This window comes from Vespula pensylvanica, chromosome 5 (genome assembly GCF_014466175.1).
Source record: "Vespula pensylvanica isolate Volc-1 chromosome 5, ASM1446617v1, whole genome shotgun sequence".
Lineage (NCBI taxonomy): Eukaryota > Metazoa > Arthropoda > Insecta > Hymenoptera > Vespidae > Vespula > Vespula pensylvanica.
In genome coordinates, this window is record NC_057689.1 from 5286665 (window position 1) to 5307040 (window position 20376).

At 36.3% G+C, this 20376-nt stretch overlaps 1 protein-coding gene across 7 annotated transcripts in view; it reads left to right on the plus strand.

Moving 5' to 3' along the window:
* LOC122629621 (homeobox protein extradenticle) overlaps positions 1 to 20376 on the plus strand; it is a 46179-nt gene that overhangs the window by 16829 nt on the left and 8974 nt on the right. For 4 of the 7 annotated variants that reach the window (XM_043813259.1, XM_043813255.1, XM_043813260.1 and 1 more), the window contains exons 3-7: positions 8414 to 8667; positions 13115 to 13305; positions 13454 to 13589; positions 13885 to 13981; positions 15883 to 16070. In XM_043813259.1, the coding sequence (XP_043669194.1) occupies positions 8414 to 8667; positions 13115 to 13305; positions 13454 to 13589; positions 13885 to 13981; positions 15883 to 16070 (866 nt within the window). Of the gene's footprint in view, positions 1 to 8413; positions 8668 to 13114; positions 13306 to 13453; positions 13590 to 13884; positions 13982 to 15882; positions 16098 to 19929; positions 20246 to 20376 lie in introns of those variants that run through there. The other 3 variants (XM_043813262.1, XM_043813256.1, XM_043813263.1) reach the window with 3 other exon arrangements.

Here is a 20376-nt window from a genome sequence, read left to right on the forward strand (position 1 = left end):
ACGAGAGAAAGAGAAAGACATAGAGGAATGTAAACATGCTAAATAAAAAATCGAGTAGTTTTTTAATCTTGAAATTATCCACTCGAGGTTATTACGATTTTCGATAAATATTTGAACGACGTTAAGTTCGGTAGCCACGTAGACGACGAGGATGCTTTAAACGAGAGCCTCGACCGATGTTTGCCCCCGGCTTCGTGTACTTGTAGAGCGAGCGGCAACTTTATTAGAGTCGCTTTTATTACTAGCCTCGCTCGTGGTAACCACAGAGCGGTGAGTTATCGCGGCTGCGTTGCAGCCCTCTTCTCTTTCTCTTTCTCGATGGTCCATGGGAAAACACCATAGAAAAAGATAGATAGAGAGATAAAGAAAGAAAGAAGGAAAGAAAGAAAGAGAAAGGAGAAATCCACGAGATAATTTTCAGCTAGGAAATGAAATTTTCTTCTTTCCCTCTTATTTTCTTTATCTTTTATTATTATATTTTTTTTGCAACGGCAAAATTACGTTCTCTCTCCGCATGATTTTACGAGGTGCTGATTCGAAAATTTCCTATTTTTCTCTTTTTCCTTACTAGGATAGGAAGAAAAGGGGGATAGGAAAGAGACGGATGAAAGTACTTACGTACATACTTATAGAAGCGTGCATGTGTGTATACACACATACACACACACACATATATATATATAAATACATATATATAAAAGCGATGAAGACGCAAACGCAGCATCGTCCGCGATAATGCGGTATAATGTCGAACGTAAGGCACCATAGAGGAGTTGGAGGTGGAGGTGGGGTAGCCAAGAGTAATTTCCCGTCGGCAAAGACGGGGGGTCGCGTCCCTTTCGACGTTTACGACGTGTTTTACGCGATCAAGGCGAGCAGTAACAATTATTGGGCGATTTCGCGGCCGTAAAATTTTATTCGAGCTCCGCGCAATCGCCATCCCCATTCCTTCTCTTCCTTCCTCGTGCTGTAGCAATACGACGGAAAGAACGGGGTGGGATCCCTGTTTTTTTTTTTTCGTTCTCATCTTTCTTACCCTCGACCCCCGCCTGAGACCTCCTTCGGCTCTGCATCTCGAGCGTTGACTTTTTTTTTTCTACGTTACGAAGTTCCTCCTTGTTCTTTTCCAATCAAACTTTTTGTTCACGGTATACAGCGGCAATTTAATTCTTTAATACCCAAACGTAATTCTGTTTCCTTTGATATCGACAAAAACGTGGCGAGTAAGTAAGTAAGTAAGTAAGTACGATCGAATAATTTAGAAATTAAAACGGCGTAATGAAAGATATTTTAAAAGAAAACAGTTTAATTGATTTACTTCGAAAAATAGTAATTTATATATTGAACAACTTAACGTAATAGAATAGATACGTCGCATTATAAAATTAAACTGTAAAATAAAGGAAATTACGAAGTTACGGTATGGATTATATTTTCTTTTTTTTTACACACACACACACACACACACACGGTATGATAACTAGTGCTTCGTTTTTTCCTTTTTTCAGAATTATACAAGCACGCCATTTTTAATTTTACGAAGTTCTACGATGGACTTCATTTCGCGCTACTGATAATGGTGGCTCGTTATTCAAACGAGTTAATTACAATTCAACTTGTAGAACATACACCTGTCGTAACATCTGCTCGTAAGATACTTTAATCTTGCCGCGATGTAATTTCAAAATTTTATTAAAAATACAAGAGTCGTAAGGTGTGTAAGGGAAGAAAAAGAAGGGTATTTCTCATTGAGTAGAACGAGATGAAAGAGAAAGAGAGAGAGACAGAGAGAGAGAGAGAGAGAAAGAAAAAGAAAAAGAAAAAGAGAAAGAAAAAGAAAGGGTAGGATCGATGACCGTGAGGTCGTTTCAGACAGCCGGTGTACGTTGGGCGCCGCTTGTCCTCAGCATTTGGCCGCGTTTTCGCGTCGACTTTTGATTTACGTTAGCTGGAAAAGCCACGGCGAAGTGAACGGAAGAGAGGAGCGTCGCCGGAAGTTCCTGGCAAAAGAGAGAGGTAGAGAAAGAAAGAAAGAAGAAGAAGAAGAAGAAGAAGAAGACGACGACAACGACGAAACCGGAGATACGGTCCAATGAGCTCTGAGTGTACCAACAGAATAGAACCTCTATCCCATTCTCCCTCCTTCTACCTCCTCTCTCCCTTTCTTCTACCTCGAGAAAAACATTACCTATCCTCCTCTCTTTGCTCGCTCCAAGATCGTTTTGCTACCGCGCGAGAAAAGCTACACAGAGAGAAAATTCTTCTGGTCGTTCGACGGAAGCTTGAAACTGACGTAAAGCTCGAAAGGAACCGAACTTTTCTTTTTTCGAGTCACGATGTCGATGAAGTGTATATCGCGTATACCCCTTTTTATCCTGAACGGGATCAGGAAGATGGTATTCGCTTGTTGTTACATCTCTGTAGGATAGAAGATAGGAAGAAAGAAGAAAGAAGAAAAAAGAATAAGAAAAAGAGAAAAAATAAGAGTCGAAAAGAATAAGAAAATAGTCGAATGCATCGGTTGCATCGAAGGACGCGTTAATCTTACGAAGATAATTGGAAAGTCTATCTACTATCTATCTATCTATCTATCTATCTATCTATCTATCTATCTATCTATCTATCTATCTACCTATCTATCTATCTATTCGTGCCTTTTTTCGTCGACGATGATATTCCTCTTTCTTTCTTTCTTTCTTTTTTCTTTTTGTCCTTTTTTTTCTCTCAAACGTAATTGAAATCGGCACGCGAGAAAGGAAGAAGGAGGACCCGACAGGAACCAACCACCGCCGTAGTCGCCAACGAAAGAATCGAATTCGACGAGGGAAAGAGCGTGAAAGGCGATATCAACGGGTGCGATAGAATATCTCTCGTGGCTTGATTTCCTTCCTAAATCAAAAGAGGGCGGGATATTCTTGCAGTTCGGTGTCGATATCAGATCCCTGGGGCACTGCTCATCCTCTTCCTTTCTTTTTTTCTCTCTTTCTCTCTCTTTGGTGTTTCTCTCTTTTTCTATGTCTCTTCTTTCGCTTTGCTATACGAGAAATAGAGAGGAGAGAGGGAGAAAGAGAGAGAGAGAGAGAGGAAGAGGAAGAGAAAGAAAAAGAGAAAGAGATGGAGTTCCCTGCTGGTCGGATTCACCGTCGAATTAAAAGAGCCGCCATTTCGTCCTTTCTTTCCCTCCCCCTTTCATCCTCTTCCAACCAATCCATGATGGTTCTTCGAACATGGCTCCGCTTAGATTAGGAAAAGCATGAGAATGGACGAGTGAGAGAAAGAAGGAGAGGAAAAAAGAAAACAATGTCGAGAGTTCTTTCGATGCAAAGTTTCTTAAACGAGCTCGACGATCATCGCGATCGTCGTCATAGAAATTGACGGGTTCGACTACTCGAAAAATAATTCGTACCGATACGTTTCAACAGCAAAAAAGTATACTGGATAACGAACGAAATTTTGTCCTTTCTTTTCAAGGATCATTCTCTCTTACTCGGCAAAAATTTCTGCCGTATCAAGCACTTCTCCATACACTTCCCCTCTTTCGAATGTTTTTCCTCATCCACCCTTCTTCCTAATTTTTCCTCTCATCGTTTCTTCTCATTCTTTCCCGACGTTTCTCTTTCTTTCTTTCTTTCTTTCTTTCTTTCTTTTTTTGAAGTTTTCCCTTTTTTTTCTTCCTTTCTTTTTTCCTTTCTACTCCCTCTCCGTCCTCTCCAGAACGCGAAAACCGGATAGTGGCGAGCGGCCGACAACCCTTTGTTAACGTGCCTTATCTTAATTGCTTTCACGGCTTCCCGTTTAGATCAATACACACAGTGTCGCAGCGGCACGGCCGTTCTGCAACACCATCGCCCTGAACCCGCTTCACGAATCCAAATTATCCCGAGGGTTGTTTCGACGAAGGGTAGAAAGAGAGATAGAGATAGATAGATAGATAGATAGATAGATAGATAGATAGATAGATAGATAGATAGATAGATAGAAAGAAAGAGAAAGAGAGATGGAGAAAGGAAGGCAGAGAGAGTAGTCTCTCTCTCGAACGCGTTAGCTCGTTGCATATTTTAGAAGCGTTGCCTCGAATTTTGCATTCCTCTTCGCGAGCCCTCACGCTATCCAGCTCACTGATTCATTACATCTACGTTCCAACGCGGCTGGATCGGGAAATTAGATTTGCAAACGTCAGGGATATCGATTAATCGTTCGTGCAGCATCAATGGATCACCTTTACGGAGTCAGCTTGACTTCGTTAACTTTCTATTGATCGTTAAAATTTCGGATACTCAAATCTCAGTCCAATCTGATTATTTTTATTGATCGTTTTTTACATACGGAATATATTCTAAAAGTTGTTGCTTTTTATTCGTTATTTTAAATATATTCAAACTATTTTAGTTGACATCGAAATCTTTTACTCATTCACAAAATAATTATATATATATATATATATATATATAAAATGTATAAATATAAATATCTATCTATCTATCTATCTATATGTAAACATAGCGACGACGATGTTTTTTTTTTAAAGAGCCTTTATTCGAAGGAATCATTCTTTACTTGTTTTTATCACTTAATTAAATACGTAATCACTAGGCCTATATTGCCTATGAATTAGTTGCATCAGAGAGATCAGCGATCTTTAACGGGGTGTCATATTAATACAACTTGCTTACGAACGACCCTCAAAACCGACGAGCGTTTACGTTCACGTTGCACGCGTGTACTCTTGTGCATTGACCGAAGAAGAGAAATAGAGAGAGAGAGAGAGTTGATATGTTTAAAAGGAGGACAAGAGCGAGAGAGAGAGAGAGAGAGAGAGAGAGAGAGAGAGAGAGAGAGAGAGAGAAGGAGAAGGAGAAAGAGAAGAGACATCAGGCAGACCGTCTGAGTCGTAAAATGTTAACTGCTAGTAAAACTGAGTTTACGCGCTTGTAAGGACCCCCGTAGGAAGCTGCCACCCCCTCGACGTGGCACGAAGGGCCGCCCCTTACACCCCCTAATGGCCAGATTATTGCCCGTAAGCCACCCCCGCCTCTCCATCGGCCGAGCTTCGTCGTGTCGTCTCGAAGGCGTGCACGAGCGCACATTCGCCTTCGAAATTCTTTGAAAATAATTTTCGTAGGACGTTTAATTTCTCCTGGCACGCCTTTAAATATACTTTCCTTCTTCCTATCTCTCTCTCTCTCTCTCTCTCTCTCTCTCTCTCTCTCTCTCTCTCTCTCTCTCTCTCTCTCTCTCTCTCTCTCTCTCTCTCTTTGTCTTTCTGTCTCCCTGTCTCTATCTCTATCTTTATTCCTTTTTATCCTCTTATTTTACTTCTTTTTCTTCTCCTTCATTTCGCTTCGTTTAACTACTCGTTCTTGTTCATTCCCAACGACGCGACGCATTAAAATCGACCTACATGAGTCTCCTTGGGTGGTCTTATTCGATCGCTACTTTTACGATCTTGATCCGATCGAATGATCTTTTTAAGATGTCGTATGTATGTATCGATGCTTCGGTGAACATGATATATTCTTTTGCGATTTAATCATCGTCGACGATTTCGTTTAAATAAATAATGTGAAAAACGAATTATAAAAGTAATTATATTTCTGTAAATTGAAGCGTACTTCATACACGTATTTTTTAAAGAAAGAAACACATATTAAAATGACAAAAAAAAAATTCTATGTATTATCCTATGTATTATCTATAAGAATCGATTATCGATTTGTTAACCTAATGCAAAGAGTCGACGTTGCTTTATAAACTTCTTTATCGTTTCTTTTTTTGTTCATAAGCAAACCGTTTCTCCTTTTTTTTTTTTTTTTTGGAACAACTGCATAGAAAGTCTTTTATTTTTAATTATTCGTACTCCCGTGTAAACTTTTCTCCTGCCGATACAACGGCACGAGACGGAACACGAACGAATATAAAAGTTTTAATAGCGAGTCGAGTCTTTTACTCGCCTATCTTTAACTTATTCCTAACTCGTTCGTAGAAACGTCCAAAAGATTCTTCCTAGTTACGAGTTTGGATCTTTGAGATAAGCGTATTCGTCTGATCGTGTCCATTGCTTCTCCCGTTCCAAAAAAAAAAAAAAATGGCAAGAAAGAAAGAAAGAAAGAAGAAGTCGAAAGAAGGAAGGAAAAAAAAAATAATGAGTTGCAAATGAAATCAATCGTTTACTCGCTGATAATTCAATGATATCTCACGTATTCTTCAACTCTTCGATCTTCAAAATCCCAAGAGAAAAACTTCTTTCTCTCTTTCTCTCTCTTCTCTTCTTTCTTTCTTTCATCTCTTTCCCTTACAAAATTACACGTTCTAATTGTTACACTTCGTATAAATGCATTAGCCTCGTGCATTCGTTTCACGGTCTCTCGGAGCTCGACTAGAACTTTTACCACCCTCTCTTTTCGATCTCTCTAGAGACTTTTCTTTTCTCTTTTCTTTCCTTTTTTTTTATCATACTAACTGGAAACTCCTCGGAGAAAGAAAGAGAGGAATAGAGAGAGAGAGAGAGAGAGAGAAAGAGAGAGAGAGAGAGAGAGAGAGAGAGAGAGAGAGAGAGAGAGAGAGAGACATTGAAAGAAAGGTGCTAAGTTTTAACGAATTTAAATCACAATTTAAATAATAACATTTCTGAAATCACGTTAATTCGTCGATGAAATTATCGAGTCGAAAAAAGAAGGAAAAGAATACACACGCACGTACAGCGAAGGAGAGAGAGAGAGAAGAAAGATATAAGTTCAAAGTTTGCTTACGCTTGGTTTGATTTTTACGAAGAGGAAACGTAAAATCTATGATTGAAAAGGTTAACTTTTTTCCAAAGTTTTACACTTTGATCGAATCGATCGGTTTTTCGTTCGGAATGAAAGTGCTCGATTGATTTTTACGATGTCAGGTTGGCTCCTCCCGGTCATGGCAAATTTAAAGGGAAACCCTTACGGTGTTTTTATGGTAAATTTAGTATCGCCCTACGAGGAGAAAAGTCGTCTTTCCTCCTCTCGTTTTTCCCCTACTTCTGCTACACCCCTTGCCTACATCCTTCCGAATTGTCGTCTCGTTGCCACTGGAGACAAAAATTCTTGAAATGGCTTCGTCGTTGCAACTTCATCGGTCCAACCGTAACCCTTTTCTGCGAATCCTTATAGCGCTTACTAGAATTCTCGAGTATTCTATTCTTATTTCTAACCGGCTGTGTGCGTTTTTTAGTTCACACGAGTATACGTATATGTCTATGTTTATGTACGTAGCAAGTAGAATAAAAAGTGTCGAAGTCGCGTCTCCTTCGAAGAACTGTCAAAAGAGGATAGGAACGTGAAAAGAGAGTATGTTAGAGGGAGAAACAGAGGGAAAGATACTATTTCTATCTTTCTCTCTCTTTCTCTTTCATTCTTTGTCGTTTTATAGCTCGTCCAGCTCCATCATACCTCGTAAAAGTACAATAAAAGCTCTGTTACGCCTTAGGAAAGCACCCGTTCTAAACCACTGCGTGCACGGCTCCTTAACGGAGAAAACGGGGAAAAGAGACGGAGAGATAGATATAAACGGAGAAAGACGAAGGAACGAGTAGGATGGAACATCGAACTAAAATTGATTCTTTTATGATCAACGAACGTGCTGCTCTCGATTCGTAGGATCGACGATTTTCGATGTATCTACTACCACGAATTGACTGCTACTATCTTTGTACTTCATTGTACTGTTCCCTATTTCATATTTCGTTAACGATTCGATAAAAAAGGAATATATATATATTAAAACGATAGAGAATGTTGAGTGACCGATGGAAAAATTATTGTATCGAAATAATTCTAATAATTTTTTTTTGTTTTTCTATTAACCCTCTATGATACAATTCTTTTTACGTTCCTAATAAAAAATTAACTATATATAACTATATCAACTGCAGTAAACTTTCGGATACGAATAATTAATTTTGCGTCGAACAAAATGAGATAATCTATCATTTACGATTATTCGATCGACATGTTTTAAAATTATTTTTTATTAATTAATTAAATAAAATTTTGTAAAATAAACTATCACTATATATGAATGTTTTGGTCAGTATTTATAATAAAATATCAACACGTAATATAAGTGGTGAGTATAAGTAATTAACTATCAAAGTGGCGTCTAGATTTATTATAAATATTGACCATATGTTTAAAATACTGACCGTATTATTATATCTATATATATTTTAATTAGAATCCTGATAGTTTTTTTTTTTTTGTATCAATCGATGTAATATTGATCGCTTATAGTATTTCATTATACGTATGTATATATATATATATATATTAATACGTGACTTCATAATTATCTCATTTTATAAATATAACTTTTAGAAACTATTAAACTACGTGTTATCTGAAAATAAAAAAAGATATGTTACTAAAAAAAAAATCTTTCGTTATAGTACTATCGTTGAGAAATACGCAAGAAGAAGAACCACCAGATCCGCAATTAATGAGGCTGGACAATATGTTGATTGCCGAGGGTGTGGCAGGTCCAGAAAAAGGAGGTGGTGCGGGGGCTGCGGCGTCGGCATCGGCAGCTGCTGCTGCTGGACCACCTGGACAACCTGACAACGCGATCGAACATTCGGATTACCGAGCAAAACTCGCTCAGATCAGGCAGATCTATCATCAAGAACTCGAGAAATACGAACAGGTTTGTAAATGTCTTATCGTTTTCTTCGATCTTAATACTTGTATGTCTTTTATAATCGTCGATATCTAAGAGAGAGAGAGAGAGAAAGAAAGAACAATACTTAACTTTGTATAATCTTATCTTTCGTTCTTTCATTTTTAGAAAAAATATATATATATATTTATAACGCAAAGATATAATATAATTGCACTATATCAAAAGCGTAACTTCTATTAATTTATGATACGAATTATTAACAATAAATTTTCAGCGACGAAGATAATGAAAGAAACATTATAAGATAAATAATTGTTATAGCGTATTAACTTACTTTTAATCGTAGCGCTTATATATAATAAATATTCTTAGATAGAATAATAATTAACGAATATCTATCTATTGTTTACGAGTATTACGACGAATATTTCAAGATTACGTTGCTTATATCTAAAATATTATGGAATAAATAATATATAGAATAAATGGGAAAAAAGGAAAGAAATAAGATGTAAGAATTAAATTAAAAGTTTAACAGTCTTCGTAAAACAATGGTAATTTTTTCAAACGGAACTTTTAACTTTTTTTTTTTTACTAAGGGTGATAGACACGATAAGAATTCTAGGTGCAGGTCGTCCTCCCCTTATTTTCTCTGGCGAATTTGCGTGTTAATAAACGAACGACGCATACGTGTCACGCGAGATCAGCGACCTTGCGTGACTTTGTTTTCCTTTTTTCCTTTCTTCCTTTATTCTTCTTTTATTTTTCTTCTCGTCCTTCGTAGAATATCGTGTCGAAACTTTCGTGTACTTTTCCCTTGATAAAATTCCTCGGAATACTTTTATACATTTACATATATCGCTAATAATGATTACGAATAATTATTACATTAATTATTATATTATTAATCGCATAGACGTCGTATAGATTTCGTTCGAAGTATTACCTAGGGAAAGAAAAAAAAAAAAAAGTAGAAACGAGCAAACATACATTTGCGTTTCGTGCGATTTACGTACAAGTATCTTGTACGAAGAAAACCAAAAAGAAGAACAAGGTTACAAAGTAAAAAGAAATAGAATTTAACGGTTAAACGTGGTTCGTGTGCTAGTCTCACGCGTATTTTAATTACCACACCCGTTTCGACCCCATATTTCAGGACGCGTGTCAGCGGTGGTCTCGATGTTTCTCTTCGCAGTAAACGTTATCGTGTATGTGTATATACGTATGTAGCTATATATACATGCATACATATATATATATATATGTATTTATGTATATATACATACCATCTACAAATAACATATGCGTTAGCGTGCACGAGAGGATGCATCGTAGGGTGAAAAAGGGGGATTGGTTGGACTGCTGCACCCCATCGATAATGACACGCGAGAGCCCGTTGGTCTAATGGCGATTCTTGGTGATAGTGACGATGTTAGTAGTTTTGTGAGAGGAGGAGAAGTCGATCGGTTCTTCCGGACTATATCTGAGATCCTACCTTGTCGGAGTTTTCGATAAGACTGACGCGTGTCCTTTCGTTCTTACTTTGGTATACATATGTTTACTTTCTTGCCGACTTCGAAATATCCCAAGTTAACGATCGTGTTTACATAGATAGAACATTAGTTTTATACGTATGTATATACTATTGTTCTATAGGTAACGTCCTACTCTATTGTTATCGATTTTATTTGTTTCAATGTCGTCTTTTCATCGACAATACGATATACACACGTATGTATTTTTCAACGTATTCTTAGAAATGTTTGTTTTTTCTATTTCAATATCGTCATATTATCGACGATTATTTTCTAACATATTTATTAACTTGAGATTGATTTTATTCAAATGAAAAAATAGATCAATTGATTTATACATCTGATTCCGTAATTGATTTCCTTCAAGAAGTAAAAAATATTATAATTAACGTGCTTGGATATTTCCTTCCTTTTTCTTTTTTTTTTTCGTTCTCTCCTTCTCTTCCTTCCTTTCTTCTATGGTAAAGTACTTTAGGAAAGTTAAATGTATGCGGATCGCGAATTTGAAATAAAGGAAAAGAAAAAACAACGAATACCATTTTATATGGTAATCAATTTTTTGTTTCGTCTCTACGAGGGAGCTCTGGTCCACGTCTTGTATCTCATTTCGTCTATCGATCGTTAAATTTCCATTATGCGATTGCGCCTGAGAGAAAGAGGTAGAGAGAAAGAGATAGATAGATAGATAGATAGATAGATAGATAGATAGATAGATAGATAGATAGATAGATAGATAGATAGATAGATAGATAGATAGATAGATAGATAGATAGATGGATGGATGGATGGATGGATGGATAGATATGCAGAAAGAGAGAGAGAATGTCAAGAGAAGGAGGACAGGCTAGTAAGCCGAATTTACTATTCAAATTCGGCCGACTCACTGCATTAGGGTGAATGTCTGGCAGGCTATGCAAAATGGCGTGACAAGTACAAGAATAGAAGCACACCGAGTTTTATGAGATCGCGTGATCACCGGCAGCCAACATCGTTCCCACCGCATGCTCGGCTTTATTTTATCCGATTTCCACAGGGTTCTGATTCCAAGCACTTTTTCAGACAATTCCATAGGACGAGCAACGCGATGCGATTCTTTTTATTTATTTTATTTTTTGTCTTTTCTTTTCTTTTCTCCTTTTTTTTTCCTTTTTATTTCACTTCATTTTATTTTAGTTCTCTATTCGCTAACTTATTCCTTTCTTTTTACGAACTTTGTTATCTTGTTACTCTCTTTTAATTATTTAACGAGCTCGTTTACTATCTTTAGTTTATTTACTATTATTTTGTATTATTTTGTATTTTCTTTAATACTTTTATCGGAAAGGTACTTATATTTATAAAATATCGATTCAGATAATCGCAGTTTTCACTTTTTCTTTCTCTTTCTTATTTATTGTTTCTGAAGGCCAAAGTTCTTTTGGCCTCTCTCTCTCTCTCTCTCTCTCTCTCTCCTTCTCCTACGTAAGAATATATATATGACTTGCTCTCTCGTGCAAGATATATTTATTAATGTACAGATAACTTTTGATAAAGTTACTCGTTTCAAAGAGAAGGAAAAAAGATAGATAGATAGAGAGAAAGAAAGATACATGCATATAGAGAATGCACAGATAGTTGTTGATATTAATAGAACGATCTACGATAACATTAGAATAATGTGAGAAAACTCGTACTTGTAACAACGAATTTGTAAACGCTTTGGACTGCAAACAGTGAGATATTTTTATGATCAATTTCGAATGTTTTATACATACCAAATGATATTCTCGAATAATATCTAATGAAAAAAAAAAGAAAAAAAATAAGAAAATACATATATACATACATTTGAATTTCTTAATGTTAGAAAAATAATTGATTTATAAAACGGTATTTGCATCGATGATGACATAAGTTATTTCGACGATGTATATACATGATTTAAAAGTGCGAAAAAAAAAAGAAAAAAGAAAATGATACGAAAGAAGAAGAAAGTTTGGCCAAAGATGTTTCGTCCTTTTCGTCTCTATTTCCTCTTTCGATCTTTCGGCTACTCCATCCAATCCAGTTTCCCTCGGATTCAAGACCAGTTTCGTTCGCGTTGGCACGTGAGAAGAGAACCAGAAGAAGGAGAAGGAAGAAGAGGAGGAGGGGGAGAAAGAGGAGGAGGACGAGGACAAGGAGCAGGACTAGGAGGATGAACGAGGAAAAAGAGAGAAAGAGAAGGATAGTGAAAAGAAGGGTGTACCAGGGGAACGTCGACGATAGTGGAATCCATTTCGAAATTGCTAGCCACGCTGCTGGTTCGTCCTCGATCTTCTCCCTTCTCTCTCTCTCTCTCTCTCTCTCTCTCTCTCTCTCTCTCTCTCTCTCTCTCTCTCTCTCTCTCTCTCTGCATCCTCAGCATCTTTTCTTCCTTCCTCTCATCTTCCTACTTCTCTTGTCTTTCCAACCATCTTCTTTCTTACCTCGCTGGAAAAGCTTCTCTCTCTCTTTCTTTCTCTCTATCTGTATCTCTATCTCTATCTCTATCTCTATTTCTATCTCTATCTCCTGTATCCTCTACCCTCGAAAGTCAGAACGTGGCACGTCTCGAATACTGATACGCCAAGAGCAAAGTCCTTTTTCCCTTAAACCGGCCAGCAACAGTAAGAATAATTCATTATGCGCGTGTATCTTTCTCTCTCTCTCTCTCTCTCTCTCTCTCTATTTGTCTATCTATCTCTATCTCTATCTCTATTTATCTATCTTTTTCTCTTCGTTGCTATCTCGACGACATCCTTGATCTCTCTTCTCGCTAAGCTGGTCTTCGATTTAACGTAAACGTACATATACCAAGAAATAATCTAATATTAGGATGAAGTTAGAAAATGTCGACATATATATACATACATACATACGTACATATTTATTAAAATTGTAAAAGATCAATGAAAAATCTTTGTCGTTTGTTTCAGGCATGCAACGAGTTTACGACTCACGTGATGAATTTATTGAGGGAACAGAGTCGTACCAGGCCTATAACGCCAAAGGAAATCGAAAGAATGGTTCAGATTATCCACAAGAAATTTTCGAGTATTCAGATGCAATTAAAACAATCGACCTGTGAGGCAGTTATGATTTTGAGGAGTCGTTTCCTCGATGCAAGGTTCGTTATCGTGTCACGATTTTTTCCTTTCTTTCTTTTTCTTTTTTTTTTTTTCTTTTTAAATAATTTTATCATCGTATGTGTAATTATACGAATATTGTTGTCGAGATAAGAGACCGACGGAAGCCGATTATGTTTTATTTTGTAGGCGTAAAAGACGGAACTTCAGTAAGCAGGCATCTGAGATCTTAAACGAGTACTTCTATTCGCACTTGAGTAATCCGTATCCGAGCGAGGAGGCCAAAGAGGAACTCGCACGGAAATGTGGAATCACCGTGAGTCAGGTAAATCATTGATTTTTTTCTTTTTACATAATACCGATCAAAAAAAAAAAACAAGAGACTAGTACGGTAATACCATTCGCGTTATCGTCGTTCGCAAAGTGATATGGTGGTTTTGTGAAATATCGAGCTACGAAAATCCTACATCGCTTTCGATTTATATATTTGATATATGAGACATATTTTTTTTCTCTTTTTATATATATTTTTGTTTTGTTTTTAAATACTTTTTTAATTTCTTTTTTAATTTCTTTTTGGAAATCGATCGAAGATAAAAACTTGTCGGCTTATGATTTAGGTTTCCAATTGGTTCGGCAACAAGAGGATACGCTACAAGAAAAACATAGGTAAAGCGCAGGAGGAGGCGAACTTGTACGCAGCCAAAAAGGCAGCTGGTAAGTTCCGTCCTTCGCGAATGAGCAACGGGTGTTCCTTGAAGAGTTCCTTTTTATTTTTTCTAATAAGCTTGAGAAGAAACAAAACAAAACAAAAATTAAAAAAAAATATAGTAATAATTTTAAGAGATAGGCTATTACGACGCGCACGCACACGAACACGTACACGCACACGAACACGAACATATACATATATAAAGAAACGTATTCGGTGCTATAGAAAATTATCTTTCGACGTTGATATGATTTATTAGAAGAAGAGAGAAAGGGAAAAAGAAAGAGAAAAGGAGTAGGCTGACGTGAGTAAAACGTAAAAAGAAATTTAAAATAAGGATAAATTGGTAGGAAAGAAATGTTCTATGCCTTCGGCACGTTCTTCGTTAAATTCACACGTTGCTTCAAGCTAAAGCTCGTATACTTTCTTCATTTTTTCGTTACTTTCGTCGAGCCGGAAATTAGAACGCGGAAGAACTCGTTTGATGGTTACTAATTACCGTAAATCATTAATGCCAAGTGAGTTAGCACGTGAAGGTATTAACACTTCGGCATAAATTTTCTAAACGAGTTATGTAGAGAAAGGAGAAGAGAAAGAGAAAGAAAGCACCATGTATGAAATCTCGTTTCTTTTTTTTTTATTTTTTTTTTTTTTTTAATTTTTTTTCAGCTGACTCTTCAACTTCTCCGACGTGAGTACCAAATAAATTCTTTTATACAAAATTCATCGTAGTCTTCGTCATCATGGGCCGATGTATATATCTACCACATGCTCACAGAAAAGAAATTCCCAGTGAGAAAACTTTGAGTTGGAAAATTCTTCGCATTCGAGAGAGTCCTCTCGCGTAATTATTACTACGTCGGCTTCCCTAGCTAACTGTAAAGGCGTTTCTTTATTTTAGAGACACGCCGTCCCGAGATATTTTTAACTTACTAATTATACGAAGAAAGAAAATTAGAGAGAAAGAGAGGGAGAGAGAGAGAGAGAGAGAGAGAGAGAGAGAGAGAGAGAAAAGACAAAAAAGAAATAGAAAGAATACGACACGAGAACAATGAGAAGATTTTCATTCTTACGTGTTTGTCTTTTCTCAGGTTCGCGTTCCTCTCAATTTTTCTCTCTTTCTCACTTTCTACGGTAGTAATTAAATAAACTAAATTCTAAAGGGACGTAACTATGACCTTTACGAGGGATAGAAAGAAGGAAAGATAACTCGTGTCCGAATCGGTCTCAAATATTCCAAAAATTTAATTTACCTTTCGATAAGTATTCTTGATGGGATAAGGATTAATTTGTAAGGACGTATGCGTCATACCTGCATATCTCATACGAAACACTCCCTCCCTTTTTTCTCTTCTCTTTTAAAATGCAATCTCGCTCGCGGACTTTATTTGAATTATAAAGAACAAAAAAAAAACAAAATAAAGTAAAAATAAAGGAAAACAGAATAATAACTAAATAAAGCACCGTAGTACGTACGAACAAGAATATGTACACACGTAATAAGTACATATACATATACATTTACATATACATATACATATACATATACATATACATATACATATACATATGCACATCACATAACGCAAATATAACCGACGGCGTTATTGTTAAAAAAGAGTAGGTAAAAAAACAGAACGCACGATAAATGAAATCAATTAAATGTATTCGCGTGTAGTATCAAGAGCGTAAAAATCGATTGTATATCTTATTTATACCGTAAAACGCCGCCGGTTTTTTTTTTTTTTTTTTTTTTCATCGAGAAATTTGTTCGATAAAAAAGAAAGAATATGAGAAAGGAAGAAACAGAAAATAGAAAAAACAACGCAAATAAAAGCTATCATTGATGCCGAAGAACTTATAGAAGCACCCTCGAATTTTGTATGCACCGCGATTGTTTCTACAGCAGCTTTTGCAGGAGCGTCGCCGTACAGCATGGGAGGTGCAAGCCAAGGGACACCAACGCCGATGATGTCACCGGCACCACCGGGCGGACCTCAAGACATGGCAGGGTACGGGATGGGAATAAACGGAAGTGACTATGGTTCGCAGCCTTACAACGACGGTTCCATGGGTTACGATCCTATGCACCAGGTAAATCCATGATAATTTCTATAACAGGCCAAACTTTCCCCTATCACCCCTTTTAAAGAGAGATAAAATCTACGTATACTGATTAATTATAATTAATTAATTCAATAATTAATTCATTCATTCAATATTTATTAATTGAGAACGATAAAAGACCTCAATGCGAGTGATTGATAGAGAGAGAGAAAGAATGATCAAGAGAGGTAGAAGGATAATTAGAGAGAAAGAGAGAGAGAGAGAGAGAGAGAGAAAGAGAGAGAGAGAGAGAGAGAGGGAGAGAGAGAGAGAGAGAGAAAGAGGGAAAGGAAAGGGGTGAGAGTAAAAGAGAGATAGAGATAGATAGATAGATATGAGGAGAATTACGTAGATTGTGGTCATTCGTCGCTCTGGCTTCATACGATCCCACGCACTCGTCGAGCATGCGCTCATTTTTTTCTTTTCTCTTCTGTCTCTTTTTAAACTGTCTGTTCCTTTTTTTTTTGGTCTGTATTACATCTCCTTTTCTTCTTGTCTTTCTTTTTATTTTTTATTTTTCTTTCTGTCTTTCTTTTTTTTTTTTTGGTTTATTTGTTCTCACATTATGGTTTGTTGTAAGTAGTAAGTAGTACTAAGTCGCGATGGGAACGATCCGGAATTAGGGAGATCGTTTTTATCGCGAATTAACGCATGCTGCATCTTGGTGTTTTCTGTATCTCTTTTTTTTTTCTTATACTTTTTCTTTTTTCTATTTTTTTTTCTCGCACTAATCATCGGCTAAAGAGAAAGAGAAAGAAAGTGGATTGTCATGTGAGGATGATGAGAGAGAGACAGAGAGAGAGAGAGAGAGAGAGAGAGAGAGAGAGAATGAGAGAATGAGAGAATGAAAGAGAGAAAGAATGGTTTAGTTAGTTGTAGTGGATATGGGTGTGCGACGGGGGTGCTGTTGCTAGCCTGGTTGGAAAGTTTTCTAAAGGGGTGGGCTAGGGGTTTTAAGCTCGAAGTCTCGCGTGTCTCTTTTCTCGTCGTGGGTGTTTGCGGCTTGTGGCAAGTATATATATATGGGAGAATACGAGTAGGCACCGCGCACGTTACTAAGATCCTAGAAGCCCCGTAAAGAGACGACCGACGGGCTTAGGGGGAAACCGATAGCGAAACGGCACGGCTAAGAGGCACGGGAAAGCTCGCTTAGTATGCATTGGACTTGCTAAGTCACTTTTTAGGCGATGCTCTCGAGAGCCGCCCTTTCTCGCCTATTAATCGACTCGCATACTTACCTACGTACATATATACGTATATTCCTATACGTATCGTGTATCTATAGTGAGAAGCAATAATAACCTATGTATGGGTTAGTTATTCTTTAATTTTTCTTTTTTTTTTCTTCCTCCCACTGTTTTTCTTCTTCTTTATCTTTCTTTTCTTTTTTGTCGCGAAATTTCTTTCTCGATAGATAATTTTATTCATTCGTGATTTTTTCTTCTTTTTTTTTTTTTTTTTTTTAATAATATATAATCGCGCCTGGTTGATCTTTGTATCATAGTATAAGAAGATATATGAAGAAAAAGAGGAGAAGATAAACGATCATTTGGAATAATTTTAAGATTCCTTTCGTTTCATTTTATTATTGCTTGTCATTATACCAAATCAATCGTGGGGTAACATTGTGAGATTTTGATCGTTTATAAATTTTGTTCTTGTCGTTTACGCTCGTGTTTCGTGTTGCAATATGTCGTTTTTCTTCGATCTCGTTTTGTAGAAAGAAAAATGAAAAAATAATTAACGCACAATGAAAAACGAAATGCACGATGTGTAATATATCTCAGGTAAAATATTCGTTTCCTTCGCGACGTGTAATTTTTTTACTGTCACGAAAACGAACGACCGATCGGATTCGCAAAACGTTAACTCGTTTGACCGTGAAATTCACAAAGAGGAAGTAGCCCGGAAGCAGTTTCCGTCGATTGGACATCTACGATACTCGTGACTCCGCTTGTCGATAAATCTCTGTTTATCCGTAAAGTAACAAGCAAACGAGTTTTGCCATTCTGATTCTCTCGGAATCGAATTTTTCTCTTTGACCTCCGTCGCAGCTGTTATGTTATTTATATTCTCAGTCGTATAATAAAAACGTCGAGAAATCGAATCGAGAGATCAGAACTCGAGACTAACTTTAATTTCACATTGGGACGGAGATAGTCGAAATGAAGCGACTAAAATGCATGATTTCTCTTTTATCGGGTGCCGATCGGTGAGATCACGAACCATTTTCTTTTTCGTTTTTCTACTTTCCTTCGGACGGATCTATCGGAATTAACGATCGAATTTAAAGGAAGCTATCGCGTGTCATCCTCGATTTGATTTCTCGCATAAACGAGCTTGCGTGTTGTTTTTCTTTTTACTGTTACTTTATGTATTTATTTACTTTTTTGTGTACACGCATATGTATATACATATATTTCTTTCTAATTTTTTTTTTTTTAACATACATATATCTTTTTTATTTTTATTTTTTTCTCTAGAAAATATTTTTTTTACCGATCATATAAATGAAGACAAATCGATGTTTGGCTTCGATTATCCGGCTGAGAAATGCAATGAAGAAAATGAATGTCGTGATGAAAATGAATGCTATGAAAAAAGAAATCTGATACTAACTTTCCTAGCTACACGTAACAAACGTTGCAAATAATCAATCAATCGCTTGCACACACTCACACAAGCAGAGAAAGAAAAAGAGCAGAGATATTCTTCTTGCTCATTCGACTGGCCACAATCCCAATGTTCTTTTTCTTACACACTTATCACCGCTCACCTTACGGACTTATCTTCATCGTACCTCTATCATTTTTATCTTTTTCTTTTTTCTCTTTTATTTTTTTCTTTTTCTTTTTATCTATCTATTTATCTATTTATTTATTTATTTGTTTATTTATTTTATTTTTTTCTGTTACTATCTATCTTTGACACTCTGTCATCGTTTAATGTAAAGTAAAATTAAGGAACTGTGTTTGTTGCAACAAGAATGCAAAATTGGGATGTTGGGCGTATTTGAAAAGTTCGCACTGTTTCTAATCGTGTTTCTGAAACAAAGAAAAAAAAAAGAATAACAATGAGTAATAATAAAGAAACAAAAAAATAATAACGAGAAAAAAAAATAAAAGAAACGAAAAAAATCAAGACGCAAAAATAAATATACGAGAACGAACTAAAGGGAAATAAAAATGATATCACTGAGAAAGAAAGAGAGCCAAGACTCGGAGAGTTTTGCTGCTACGAGTCTGTACGTTTTTCTTTTTTTTTTTTATATATATATATATAAAATTATCTAAAATCGAGATTAATAGTTATCAGAATGTCGAAGAGAGAATGTTCATCGATTTTTCGTCTTCTCTTGAACGAGTCTGATCGTTATCATTTATCCGTGAAAAATATAAATAAAAAATTATGTCAGTGTGTATATATACATACATACATATATATATATATATATATATATATATATATATATCCCAGTAAATGTGGGAATTCATAAAAAGGATTTCAAGAGAAGACGAGACGATGAATCCAGAATACGTGTGCGGATTTTCTTTGTTACAAGCACAGTTCGTACAAAATTAATTTTATCAAAAGATACGTAAGGAAAAGAAAAAAAGGAAACTAAAAGAAAAGAAAGGGAAAAAAATAAAGAAAAAAAAAAAGACTAAAAAAGAGAAAGAGAAAAGAAAAGAAATCGTTCGATCGTCCGCATTTTATGGTCTTCTCTTCGTCTTCTCTTTCTAGAAGATAGTTAAGAGGAACGAAGAAGAGACAAAAAAAAAGAAAGAGAAAGAGAGACTGAGATTTCACTTATCTCGGCCTCTCGTGCCTTTTCTTGTGTTCGCAGTGACGTGCCAGACCGGCCTAAAAAGCTCGCAAATAAGGGCAAAAGCTCGCCTCGAGTTCGACAAAGAGAGAAAAAGAAAAAGAAAGATAGAGAGAGACAGACAGAGAAAAATATAGAAAAAGGTATTGGGGAGAGTACAGCCAGGGATGATTAAGAATCAACGAGCCAGGATAGAAGGAGAGAGAAGCTTCTCCGTTGCAACAAGCACAGGTCTCTTTCTTTAAATTCGGATATGAAAGAAAGAAAAAAAATAATAAAAATAATAGAAAATAAAAAATGAACGAAAGAATGAACAAAAATGATTCGAGGCAGCTTCCTTAAGAATACGACAACTTTAGAACACGATGTCTCGAGATATGCATCTCATACTATGCGACAAGATATCCTATTTGGCTTGAGAGAGAAAGAGAGAGAGAGAGAGAGAGAGAGAGAGAGAGAGAGAGAGAG